This window comes from Dendrobates tinctorius, unplaced genomic scaffold (assembly GCF_039654945.1).
Source record: "Dendrobates tinctorius isolate UK_male_01 unplaced genomic scaffold, ASM3965494v1 ptg000020l, whole genome shotgun sequence".
Classification (NCBI taxonomy): Eukaryota; Metazoa; Chordata; class Amphibia; order Anura; family Dendrobatidae; genus Dendrobates; species Dendrobates tinctorius.
The window spans coordinates 32921816-32935528 of NW_027361688.1; the positions used below are offsets into that span (position 1 = coordinate 32921816).

The window sequence follows — 13713 nt, forward strand, 5'->3', positions numbered from 1 at the left end:
ACCATTTTGTGAGACTTGAAGCTGTGATTGTCTGATCGCTTGTGCCTCACATAGCAGGACTTCAGCATAGCATTTTATGGAAACTACAACACGCAGCCCAGTAAGTGACACACCGCTGGAATCAGGGTCTCTGCCCCTACATCGTACCTCTCTCAGATGACATAGCAAAAACCTGCTGACAAATTCCCTTTAAAAATCATTATCGCGTCACGTGCACTTTTCTCGCACGTGGTGGGATATCCTGAGGATTTTCCTCCTGGATTTGTGGACAGAAAACTGCAGCAAGTTATTACAGTAGGAGCAAAGATGATAAAATTAGACCAAATCTCATCCAGTAAAAATCTACAGTAGAAATTGACCCATTAGGCAGACTCTAAATTTTGCCATCAATTTGACCCTTTTTAGCGCAGTGGGTGAAAAATCTGCACCGAAATCAGCATGTCGCGCGGATTTTGACGCAGATTTTGAGGCAGATTTCTTGCAGATCAGAAATGTAAGATTTCTTCAGCTGAATGGTCTCCAAACCGAGTTTTTATATTGAAGCAAAACGCAGAATAACCATCAGTTTCTCACTTTCCTGCCTCTTCTTTCTTGTCTCCGAATACGGAATCTAAAAATTTCCAATTTTATTAATATTTTAATTTTTTTCTTTTTTTTTTTTTTTCAGTCGGCCAAATTGTTAGAAAAACCTTCAAATAAAGACCAGGTTGGGTCTTTGTTAAAGAAAGTGAAGATCCTGGAACATCAGAGGACAGAGGTGATTAAATCCGCAAACTACACTTACATGAGGGAGAACTGCTTACATAGCAATTCCCCACTGTATACATGAGATTGGCGAAAGTGCTTTTAGAGCAGGAGTGATAGTTGAGGTATGTTAGGCAATTGCATATATAACAATTACCCATTGGGATAATCTAGTGTTCATTAGCATTCTGACAGCACTATAGGAACTGGAACTTCATTTCCTTCAGCAAGCCATTGTCCAATAGTTTGCCTTCCCGAACTAAAAGCCTCTCTGTTATTCCTGTATGCATTTCCTCCTGGAAACCGCTGTACATGTCCACGTGCGGGCACACGCCTAATGGTGGCACAAGGGAAAGCGGGTGTAAGCGCTGTATGAGAGCCGACCCCATGCCCGAACGATCAGTGCTAGCGCAGATTGCAGGTGTTTACTCCCTTAATAGTAACAGAGACACTGCAGGACATTACAGAGGGAGGGAGCTCCCTCTCTTTACCAATCTGCCTTATCAGTTTTTACCACACGCAGAATGACGTTATAAAAAAACAATTCCTGATTGCTGTTTTTATTCTTTCTGCCTCCCAAAGATCACAGTAAGGCTCGCTGCGCATTTATCCTGTGCTCTACGCTGAGCATTTACACCGGGGTTTCTGTGTAAATCTCTGAAATACGTGATTCAGACACAACACCCGGCGGAACATTCCCTCTAATGAGGCAGATGGAGGCACTGTGGACGCCGTCTGTCCTGTGATCCGGCAGTGCCCGTCTTTTTAGGATTGCATAAAAGTGCGGTTGACCGGTTTTGTGCACCTCTGAAAAGTAGAAAACCGCTAAACGGAGGCTAGGCGGAGTCCAGAGTATCTATGCTGCCTCATTATAGTGAATGGATCCATCAGGAGTTTCATCTGAATCACGTCACTCAGAGATTTAGATAGAAACCCCAAAGTAAGTGCTCAGCGTAGAGAGCAGGATAACTGTGATCCCAAACGTTATGTATAATGTTCCCAATAAAAGCTTCAACTCAGTCCACAAAAAAGGCAGGTCCGTCAACTGTTAACGGAAATATAGGGGCTTCCACGTTACTGGTAGCACAAAGGCTCTGGAAAAGCGAAATGACTCCTCACCTGCCTAAAAGAAATTCAGCAAATTTTCTGCTCCCAAATCCAAATGCCCCCTCCCTTCTAAGCCTCACAGTGTACCAAAACCACATATTGCTTCCACATTTGGCATTTCTGTAGAGATGAGAGTCCGTGTAACTTACGGGTGCATGTCTCCAGAAACATGAGCTGGGCATAATGTACTTGTCACTACAACGTACTGGTCACTACAATGGCAGAGTTGCAATTTTCACTCGGCAACATCCACTGATGCCTGATTCTGGCAAACATCCATAGTCAATTCCCAAAGGGGTATAATTTCCAAAATGAGATCACTTGAGGGAGGATTCTGCTCTGTGTGTGGAATCCACAAACTGTTCTATGATAAATTGTTCTCCAAGAATCAAATAGTGCTCCTCTCCATATGGCTAAGCAGTGCTGTACAGCCACATATGGGGTATCGGCATACTCAGGAGAAATTGTGTAACAAATTATACCATTTGTTTTCTCCTATTGCCCCATTTTAAAAAGATGACAGTGCGAGAAACACTCATTGTTCAGGGGGCCGAACCTGAACAGTAACACAGACATCCTGGTGAAGTCTGTGCCCAAACAGTAAGTGTTCGGTACGGACCCCGATCTTTACTGTTCAGATTCGCCCATCTCCATTAGGAATGTTCTGCTGCTGCTGTTATCTGTGATTCACACTCTATTTTTTACAGCTCCTGGATGTGAACAAGCAGTGGGATCAGCAGTTTCGCTCTATGAAACATCAGTATGAAGAAAAGGTATCGTATTATTATATATTTCCTTTGTTACGAAGAACCTCTTCATGACCTTGCAATTTTTCATTTTTGCACTTCTAAGAGCCATAACTATTTTTTTTTTTTTGCGTCCACATATCCCTATGAGAGCTTGTTCTATTATAGTACGAGTTGCCGTTTTGAATGACGTCATTCACATTGCTAAATTTTCCTCCAAAATGACAACGTATTAAAGTGTCTGAATCCGAATCCCCACAGATCACATCTCTGCGTCAGAAGATTTCACTAGCCAACAAGTCTGAGAGCGAGCAGGAGGCAGAGAGAGATCGGAAGCAGCGAGACTTCGACCGCAAACTTCTCCTGGCCAGAGACAAAATAGAGGAAAAAGAGGTGAAGCATTGGGCGTGGTTATATGGTAACCACAATTTATGACAAGTTGAAAGTTTGATGTGATCAGGAATCGGCTTAGAAGTTTGTTCAGGAGAAGTGGGATAAGAGTTAGAGATCTGAGAATTCGGAATGCGCTTACTGACAGATACTTGTTTTTTCATTTTGCAGTAACACATTGAGGTAGTTTCAAGCAAAATGGTCCAAAGTGTTTAATGACACCCTAATGAAAAATTGATGTTTAGCTCAAAATACATTTATTTGAAGATTTGTCACTTGCCTTTCAAAAATCCCTGAGCTCCCCTGATTTTGTCGCTCTTTTCTGTTTTGTGCTGTGTCCCTCCATTGCAGAGATATTCACATTTTGTTTTTTTTCTGGAGATCATTATGTGAAATCTCTACTTTCAGTCCAACTGTTCATTTCTTCAAAGTATTCCCTGGGGGGGCATGTGCTTTCTCCCTTCTCTTAAATGCTGTCAATCACAGCTCAGCAGCCTCTGAGACTGATAGACTGCTAGATCAGCTGCTGAGCTACGATTGGTAGCATCTGGGAGACGGGAGAAAGCACATGCCCCCAGAGAAGACTCTGAAGAAAGACCCAGTTGGACTGAAAGTAGAGATTTCACATACTGTGCTCCAGATGAAACAAATGTGAATATCTTTGTGATAGTGACGCAGCCCAAAACTGAAATAAAAAAGCATTAGAATTTGAGGCGCTAGGTGATATTCACAAGATATTTGACTCCATTTTTTTTAAGCAAGTGACAGGTCCTCTTTACGTTAAAAAATATGTATATCACTTTTTGTGAATACCCCAATGAATGTCTTTTTTTTCGTGGAAGGTTGATGGTTTGAGGTTCTAGGCTTAGAATAATGTCGGCTGAACCCGCCGCCATCAGCGGTTTAGGCCAACCGTTTAATGCGTAGGGCCCTCCCAACTCTCCTCGATATCATCTTTTGGAGTACAGATCCTTTTGCTCTATGAGCGATAAACTGCCGGCAGACGGCAAATCTGCAGCGGCCTACCATGGAAGGAAAGTCAATGAGATTTTTAAAATCCTCCGCACGCTGCAGAATAATATCCGATCTTATTTGACACATCTTGATGTTGCTTTTATCCCTTCACAGTCACAAATACAGAAGCTGGAGTCTGAGATACGAGATCTGAGGCAAAAGAACAGGTTCCTTCATGATCAGATGAGCTCCACCAGCAAACAGCGGGAATATCAGGAGCGCGAGATCGGCCGACTGAATAAAGTAATTTTTAATATTTGTTGTGTAAGGCACATTTCAGCCTCTGATGCATATGGACTAGTTCCACCTTGAGAGAAGGACTTCTTCACATGTCTCCACTTATGACTTACTGTATTGCGTCATTGTCTTCACAGGCTCTGGAAGAAGCTCTAAAGCTGCAGGGATCTGGTCCACAGTCTCCTTCTTTCTCTGCCTCCACGGAGGACACTGGGCTCCTTCAGCGCCAAGAACTCATAACTCAGATTGACCTCCTCAAACAACAGGTAAATTGCCTGTTTCTACTCAACTGATGCCTTCCAAGAAATGTTGCTTTAGCAGGTGAAGAAATTCTATGTGGTAGTCTAAACTTTTTGGGGTTGCTAAGTTTTGGGTCCCATAATATAAATCTGATGGCTTCTGACAGCCCTGGAGATCAGATGAAGTGGCCATATTGGTTTTGTCCTTAGGATTAATTTCTTTGATTACTTTGCCACCTTTTTAAGTAAATGTCCTCGTTTCAATCGCACCTTTGAAGTAGGTGCCATGGAGGTGGTGATTCCATGGTGCTGTCCATGAGAAGGGGTTATATACAGGATTCATATGACTGACAGACTGGTACAGAGATAGTAGAGGGCCCTACACTTACGGGCTTACAGCCTACAGGGTAATGACAGTAGGTTGGGGTGTTGAGGCAGCTCCGGTGGAGGTGAGGTGACAGCAGGGTCTTTGTAGGCTGTAAGTTTTCTTGAAGAGATGGGTTTTTAAGTTCCCTCTGAAAGTTCCGAGTGTGGTGGATAATCGGAAGTGTTGGGCCACAGAATTCCAGAGTATGGGGGATACTTGGGAGAAATCTTGGAGGCGATTGGGTGAGGAACGTACAAGTGAAGAGGAGAGGAAAGGGTTTTGGGAAGACCGGAGGTTCCGTGTTGTCAATGTCAGTAGTTTGAACTGGATATGTTGGGGAACTAGGAGCCAATGAAGAGATTTGCAAAGAGGGGAAGCAGAAGTAGTGAGGCGAGAGGAGGATTAGTCGGGCAGCGGACTTAAGTACGGACTGGAGAGGTGCGAGAGTGTTAGAAGGGAGGCCACGGAGGGGGACATAGCATTAGTCGAGACGGGAGATGCTGTGGGCATCAACTAGCATTTTAGTAGATTTGCGGTTGGGAAAAGGATGTAGTCTGGAAATATAAGTTGGACGCAGCAGAAGGTGTTGAGAGCTTGGCTATGCGGTCTGAAGGACGGGGCAGAGTTGTGGCAGGGTAATTCTGGTAAAGGGGAAAGATTGGTGCATTGATGTAATTTATTGTGATTGAGGGCCAGGGGTGGCACAGATTGTGACTGGAAGCAGCCATGTTTGTGCAATCCTGGACAATCCATTAATGGTTCATTGACTTTCCGATGTCTTGAGCAGCTCCATTTCTTCATCTTTACTTCCTCTGCCTCACATGAGGTCAGATCAGGTTGGGGCGAGAGGTCATTACAGGTTGATTGAGCTTCTGTTGCGGAGCCGAGTTATGATGGTTAATTCGCCGGCAGGTCGACTAGTTCATCTGCTTCTCTGACTACTAATACAGTTAATAATTCCCCGTCTGATGGAGGAATTCATCTTGTACGTCCTTGGTATGGAATACAGCAACCTAACAATAAAAACAATACCTTTTAGTGTAGAAGCCACATGCAAATCGGGCTGGAAGTGCACTGGGGGGGTGTGCGTGTACTTGGACTGGTTCTTCCAAGTGCACTGACACGCCCCCAGTGCACTTCCACCCTGATTTGCATGTGACTTCTACACTAGATTTCTCATGACTTCTACATTGGATCTTTACAAAAAAAGGTATCATTGACATTGGGGGACAAACATCTATACAACTATACCACTGCTTTCATATGTCAAAACATGCCGACATATTGCCTTTAAAAAAGTTTGTCAAGATTAAAAAATGCATTTTTAACTGATCGTATGTTAAATTGATGGTAGTCTGACCCTTAAGACTCTTATTGATCGGCAGAACGGGACTTTGCTGCAGTACCAGGCACAGCCACATGGCGAGCCATGCTGCCTGGATTAACCTTGAAGGGGCTTCACTTCACTAATGCCACAATCACACATCCTTGTATCTTGGTCTGAGCATGGACTGTCCATGGATCTTGTGACCCAAACATGGCTGCCTCATAGTGATGCACAGACTGGCCGCGCATCTCCTAACCTGAATCTGGCCACCATATAGGGATGCACGGATTACCTTATGGTCTCCTGACGCGATCTTGTTCGCCTCATAGACATATGGGGCTGTCAAGTTAGGTTAGGAGACCACCGGCCAGTCCAGACCATGATACGGATGTGTGAATAAGGCATTATGTTTACTTCTTAGATAGACCTAATATTCTCTGATGTCTTATAAACGTCTTGTGAATCCAGGGCTTTATCTCACATGTGAAGTCTTAAATCTTGTTATTTAGCCTTTTAATATCTAATGTGTGTTTTCTTTGTGACGGTATTTGCCTGTAATCCTTAGAGGAAATTTCATGATTATCAACATCATCGATGACCCATTGTCTGCAGACAGACGTGTTGGGTATAATCCTTTCCTCTGCTTTATCTAATCTTAATCCTGTGGACTTATTTTTTAAGTAATTTGGAGTTTTGTAAGATCAGCGGCTCTTTGTCTAGATAGATCCTGTGTGATAGTAGTCTGATTAGGATTATGTCTTGTGACTCAGTGTGTAGACAAAGAGCCAAGAGCAGCGGCTCTTCTGGAGAACACAGAAGCGTTTGGCCAAGCCGCGCTTTCCCATGTATGGGGGAGTTGGGATAGATAGCTTTCAACTGATCGATTAGGACAGTGTTATATAATGTGTATGGGGCATAAAGGGAATCTGTCAGCAGGCTTTTTTATGGACTGAGAGCCTGATTTCTGCGATGTACCACTTACTGGGCTGCTTGATGCAGTTTTGGTAAGAATCTGTTTTTAAACGGGTTTTCTAAGAAGGTTATAAAAATGGCTGTCATCACATATTTCAAACTGCAGCCTGTCCTAATCATGTGTCAGGATGGGTCGCTGCCTGAAGAAACACCACTTGCTTAGTGATCGGACCCAAAGAGTGGTCGTAAATGGCTGCACATCCAGTTGGAAGAATGTCTCAAGTGGGGTACCACAGGGCTCTGTCCTGGGCCCTGTATTATTCAACATCTTTAGCAACGATTTAGATGAAGGAATTGAGGGTAAACTGATTAAATTTGCTGATGACACAAAGCTAGGTGGGATAGCTAATACTAGAGAAGAGAGAGAGAGGATTCAAAAAGATATAAATAAACTGGAGCAGTGGGCAGCAACTAACAGAATGGTTTTTAACAGGGAAAAATGCAAAGTACTACATCTGGGCAATAAAAATGAAAAAAGCATATACAGAATGGGAGGAATAGGGCTAAGCAACAGCACATGTGAAAAAGACTTGTGTATACTAATAGATCACAGACTGAATATGAGTCAACAGTGTGATGCAGCAGCAAAAAAGGCAAATGCAATTCTAGGATGTATTAACAGAAGCATACAGTCTAGATCACGTGAAGTCATTATTGCCCTCTACTCCTCTTTGGTCAGACCTCATCTGGAATATTGTGTCCAGTTTTGGGCACCACATTTTAAAAAAGACATCAACAAACTGGAGCAAGTTCAGAAAAGAGCGACCATAATGGTGACCGGTCTGCAAACCCTGTCTTAAGAGGAAAGGTTGCAGGATTTGGGAATGTTTAGTTTGCAAAAGAGAAGACTGAGAGGAGACTTAATAGCTGTCTACAAATATCTAAAGGGCTGTCACATTGTAGAAGGATCATCGTTATTCTCATTTGCACAAGGGAAGACTAGAAACAATGGGATGAAACTGAATGGGAGGAGACACAGATTAGATATTAGAAAAAACTTTTTGACAGTTAGAGTGATCAATGAGTGGAACAGGCTGCCACGAGAAGTGGTGAGTTCTCCTTCAATGGAAGTCTTCAAACAGAGGCTGGACAGACATCTGACTGGGATGATTTAGCGAATCCTGCTTTGAGCAGGGGGTTGGACCATATGGCCCAGGAGGTCCCTTCCAACTCTACGATTCTATGATTCTATGAGATCTGTCTTGACTGTCAGAGGAGCAAAATGGTGAGCAAAAACATGAGTGTTCTGCTCCCTGCCGCGGAGCAGGGCAGTAGCAGTACGGAAAATCAACCATCCTTCTCGTATCATTGAGCACTACAGACTTTTTTTTTTTTCCTCCAGCTTCAGCCCTGCTGAGTGGTCAGTCCTTCGTTCCCTTTTGTAATGCTCACAGACTGACTGAGCACAGACGAGGACTAAAGCTAGAAAAAAAGCCATTTGGGCTCAGCTTTTGCCAGCAGAGTGAGATAATCGGCTATGTTTGTTCATGATTCAGGTGCTTTGACAAGAGGCAAATGTTTTAGGACAGGTTGCAGCTTGTAATATGTCACGGGGGCGATTATTACCACATGCTTGAATAATAAAATTCTGAAGGTCAGCAGCCGCCACAAAGTGGCGTTTACTGTAATCATATTTATTATTGAGAGCAATGCAAGCTGTATTCTCTACCATTAAGCAAAATTTACAAAACACACAAAGATTCTCCAGTTCTTAAGAGTTATCGGTGTCACATGTAATATATGGTGGCGGTCACAGTGATCCTTGGTCAATGCCATGTATCCTTGCATAAATTCTTAAGGCACTAACTCATTTTTTGTAGGCATCTCTGAAAATATAATCCTTCCTTATAGGTGGCCATCTTTGAAGAAGACTTTAAGAGGGAACGCAGTGATCGGGAACGTATGAACGAGGAAAAAGAGGATCTGAAGCGAGAGATGGAGCAGCTTCAAACACAGCTGGCCCAGGCCAACACTAAGGTGAAGAGTCTCTCCGATTCTGGGGTTGTCAATTTAATCTGTTATTTCTGAGTTTACCAGTCCGGTGGGTGGTCCTACTCAGTGATTGACAGCTGTGAGTCCCTAAAAAGACCACACACTGGACTCCTAAGTCTTTACTGAAGTGTCCTTTATATTATTCTTGATCTGTCTATGTATAGTTAAAGAAAACTGAAGCAACTTTGCAGTGAAACATTTTACCAATTTGTGTCAAAAATTCCTGTGTCTCCATGGTAACAGACCACAAACAAACCATGTGTAGTCAGGCTCTGTACTTGTATGGGGTTTACAGTACTGTGTTTCTATTTCAGCTACACTCCTGTCAGGAGGATTTACGAAGAGAGAAAGAACATGGACGTGAGCGGTCTAGGCCACAAGAGGTAAGGTGCTACTTTTTATTGGGCTGTTTTAAAGAGTAACCGTGGTTTAATTGTTTTTTTCATAAATCAATAGTGCACATGATCACAAGAAACTTTTGTAAAATATATTGGCAAAGAACTCTGCTTCTTTCTTCTCCGTAACTGATTGTTAACTTTGCATTTGGTAAAGGCAGATTTTCCCGTTATTGAGATAGGAGGTGACAGTTGGTGCTCACACAGTTCTATGGAGAATGGTAATTGAACAACTGTGGAGATTACAGTTGGTGCTCATATAGTTCTACGGAGAATGGTAATGGGATGACTGTAAAGGTGACAATTGGTGCTCATATAGTTCTATGGAGAATGGTAATCGGACAGCTGGAGGTGACAGTTGGTGCTCATATCGTTCTATGGAGAATGGTAATCGGAGAACTGTGGAGATGACAGTTGGTGCTTATATAGTTCTGTGGAGAATGGTAATTGAACAACTTTGGAGGTCACAGTTGGTCCTCATGTAGTTTTATGGAGAATTGTAATCGGACAGCTGTGGAGGTGACAGTTGGTGCTCATATAGTTCTATGGAGAATGGTAATTGGACAATTGGAGGTGATAGTTGGTGCTCATATAATTCTATGGAGAATGGTAATCGGACAACTGTTGAAGTGAGAGTTGGTGCTCCTAAAGTTCTATGGAGAATGGTAATTGGACAACTGTGGAGATGACAGTTGGTGCTCATATAGTTCTATGGAGAATGGTAATCGGACAACTTTGGAGGTGACAGTTGGTGCTCATATAATTCTATACAGAATGGTAATTGGACAACTGTGGAGACGACAGTTGTTGCTCATATCGTTCTATGGAGAATGGTAATCTGAGATCTTTGGAGGTGACAGTTGGTACTCATATAGTTCTATGGAGAATGGTAATCGGACAACTTTGGAGGTGACAGTTGGTGCTCATATAGTTCTATACAGAATTGTAATTGGACAACTGAGGAGACGACAGTTGTTGCTCATATCGTTCTATGAAGAATGGTAATCAGAGATCTTTGGAGGTGACAGTTGGTACTCATATAGTTCTATGGAGAATGGTAATTGGAGAAATGTGGAGGTGACAGTTGGTGCTCATATAGTTCTGTGGAGAATGGTAATTGAACAACTTTGGAGGTGACAGTAGGTCCTCATGTAGTTTTATGGAGAATTGTAATCGGACAGCTGTGGAAGTGACAGTTGGTGCTCATATAGTTCTATGGAGAATGGTAATCGGACAGCTGGAGGTGAAAGTTGGTGCTCATATAGTTCTGTGGAGAAGGGTAATTCAACAACTTTGGAGGTGACAGTTGGTCCTCATGTAGTTTTATGGAGAATTGTAATTGGACAGCTGGAGGTGACAGTTGTTGCTCATATCGTTCTATGGAGAATGGTAATTGGACAACTGGAGGTGATAGTTGGTGCTCCTAAAGTTCTATGGAGAATGGTAATCGGAGAACTGTGGAGATGACAGTTGGTGCTTATATAGTTCTGTGGAGAATGGTAATTGAACAACTTTGGAGGTCACAGTTGGTCCTCATGTAGTTTTATGGAGAATTGTAATCGGACAGCTGTGGGGGTGACAGTTGGTGCTCATATAGTTCTATGGAGAATGGTAATTGGACAATTGGAGGTGATAGTTGGTGCTCATATAATTCTATGGAGAATGGTAATCGGACAACTGTTGAAGTGAGAGTTGGTGCTCCTAAAGTTCTATGGAGAATGGTAATTGGACAACTGTGGAGATGACAGTTGGTGCTCATATAGTTCTATGGAGAATGGTAATCGGACAACTTTGGAGGTGACAGTTGGTGCTCATATAATTCTATACAGAATGGTAATTGGACAACTGTGGAGACGACAGTTGTTGCTCATATCGTTCTATGGAGAATGGTAATCTGAGATCTTTGGAGGTGACAGTTGGTACTCATATAGTTCTATGGAGAATGGTAATCGGACAACTGTGGAGGTGACAGTTGGTGCTCATATAGTTCTATACAGAATTGTAATTGGACAACTGAGGAGACGACAGTTGTTGCTCATATCGTTCTATGAAGAATGGTAATCAGAGATCTTTGGAGGTGACAGTTGGTACTCATATAGTTCTATGGAGAATGGTAATTGGAGAAATGTGGAGGTGACACTTGGTGCTCATATAGTTCTGTGGAGAATGGTAATTGAACAACTTTGGAGGTGACAGTAGGTCCTCATGTAGTTTTATGGAGAATTGTAATCGGACAGCTGTGGAAGTGACAGTTGGTGCTCATATAGTTCTATGGAGAATGGTAATCGGACAGCTGGAGGTGACAGTTGGTGCTCATATAGTTCTGTGGAGAAGGGTAATTCAACAACTTTGGAGGTGACAGTTGGTCCTCATGTAGTTTTATGGAGAATTGTAATTGGACAGCTGGAGGTGACAGTTGGTGCTCATATAGTTCTATGGAGAATGGTAATTGGACAACTGGAGGTGATAGTTGGTGCTCCTAAAGTTCTATGGAGAATGGTAATTGGACAACTGTGGAGATGACAGTTGGTGCTCATATAGTTCTATGGAGAATGGTAATTGGACAACTGTGGAGATGACAGTTGGTGCTCATATAGTTCTATACAGAATTGTAATTGGACAACTGAGGAGACGACAGTTGTTGCTCATATCGTTCTATGAAGAATGGTAATCGGAGATCTTTGGAGGTGACAGTTGGTACTCATATAGTTCTATGGAGAATGGTAATTGGAGAAATGTGGAGGTGACAGTTGGTGCTCATAAAGTTCAATGGAGAACTGTAACTGTTCTTTCAGGTGAACGCGCAGCAGAATGTGTGTGTATTCCTCTAGCTCTTCTATCCTTCTCCACTTTCCATAGATTTTTAAAAGCACCAATTGTCTCCAATCTCTGTAATGGGGAAACCTGTCTAAACTGATGATTTTACCAGTGAATTGAGTGTAAAATTTGTCCTGGAGGTGAAAGAAGCAGATTTCTCTGATATATATTACAAATTTGCTTGTTTTCACATGCACCATTGATTTATGCAAAAAAAAATTAATAATAATTAAAACGACAGTTACTCTTGAAGCTTTCCATAATGCGAGCGGTGTGTGGCATCAATGGTTAACACAGCCAACACATAGAATCACACAGCCCTACATCTACATTCCCAGATGTGCACTTTGTTTTGCTGGTTTGGTCATTTCCCTCTGCTAAACACACCGGATGTTCCAGGATATGTTTATTACTATGGCGGCTCACTGATTTTTTTTTTTTTTTTTTTTTCTCCTGTCCATTAATATTTGCCAGTTTGTTCTGTGAACCATAACCACCATTAACCAGTTGATCATTACTGCTGACAATCCCTACTTGTTAGAAAGGTTCTTTAAACAGATTTGCGCGTAGTCTTGGCAGTAAATGTTCAGTTTCCCTGTAGCGCCACCACAGGTGAAATTCGGTATTACATACAGTACATGCTTATTCAAACCAATTGTCTGTCTGGGTAATGCAGGACAGAGTGAGATGCTCTTCATCATCACTATCCTCTCTGACCCTTCAAAAATTTTTAAGAATGGGACAAGAGAAATAATTGAAATGGAAAATGTCTTCAGAAAATTACCTTTTATTTAAATCATGTTTTTTTGTTAAATGTATTTGGGTTTTTTCTTTCACAATCTTTTTTTAAAAACTTTGAAAACTTGCAATTCTCACACTGGCCACTTGGGCTTTTTTTCCTGTTCTTTGAGGGCATTACACTTGCGCATTAGCCACATTGGTCAAACTCTGTCCCTAATTTTTTTGTATTAATGCATCTAATGAGAGGGTGCAAAAGTCGTTTTGAAGGAAGCAGGCACAGCGTCACCTATTGTGGATCTTCTGTTCTCTGTCAAAAAAATGTTGACCTGTCGCTGTAAACCTGCCTCTGATGATAATGAACCTGATGCAAAACGACAAAGTAAAAGAGGCTAAAAAGAAGGCCAAAAGTGACCATTGTAAGATTACAAAAAATTTGCGTGTATTTTAAAATAAAGATCGTAATATGAATAAAAGCTAAGTTTTTTTTTTATAAAATAATACTTATAACACGAGAAAAATTATCTCTAAAAATAATTAAAAAAAGTAATAAAAAAAAATAATAAATAGAAACTATCAAACAGATGTCTCCTGAAGCTGTAGACCAGACATTAGGCATTAGTCTATT

General features: G+C 41.9%; 1 protein-coding gene across 2 annotated transcripts in view; it reads left to right on the forward strand.

Moving 5' to 3' along the window:
* LOC141083611 (TNFAIP3-interacting protein 1-like) overlaps positions 1-13713 on the forward strand; it is a 58662-nt gene that overhangs the window by 37849 nt on the left and 7100 nt on the right. For both annotated transcript variants that reach the window (XM_073567955.1, XM_073567957.1), the window contains exons 9-15: positions 668-757; positions 2559-2624; positions 2859-2990; positions 4116-4244; positions 4376-4504; positions 8995-9120; positions 9450-9518. In XM_073567955.1, the coding sequence (XP_073424056.1) occupies positions 668-757; positions 2559-2624; positions 2859-2990; positions 4116-4244; positions 4376-4504; positions 8995-9120; positions 9450-9518 (741 nt within the window). The remainder of the gene's footprint in view (positions 1-667; positions 758-2558; positions 2625-2858; positions 2991-4115; positions 4245-4375; positions 4505-8994; positions 9121-9449; positions 9519-13713) is intronic.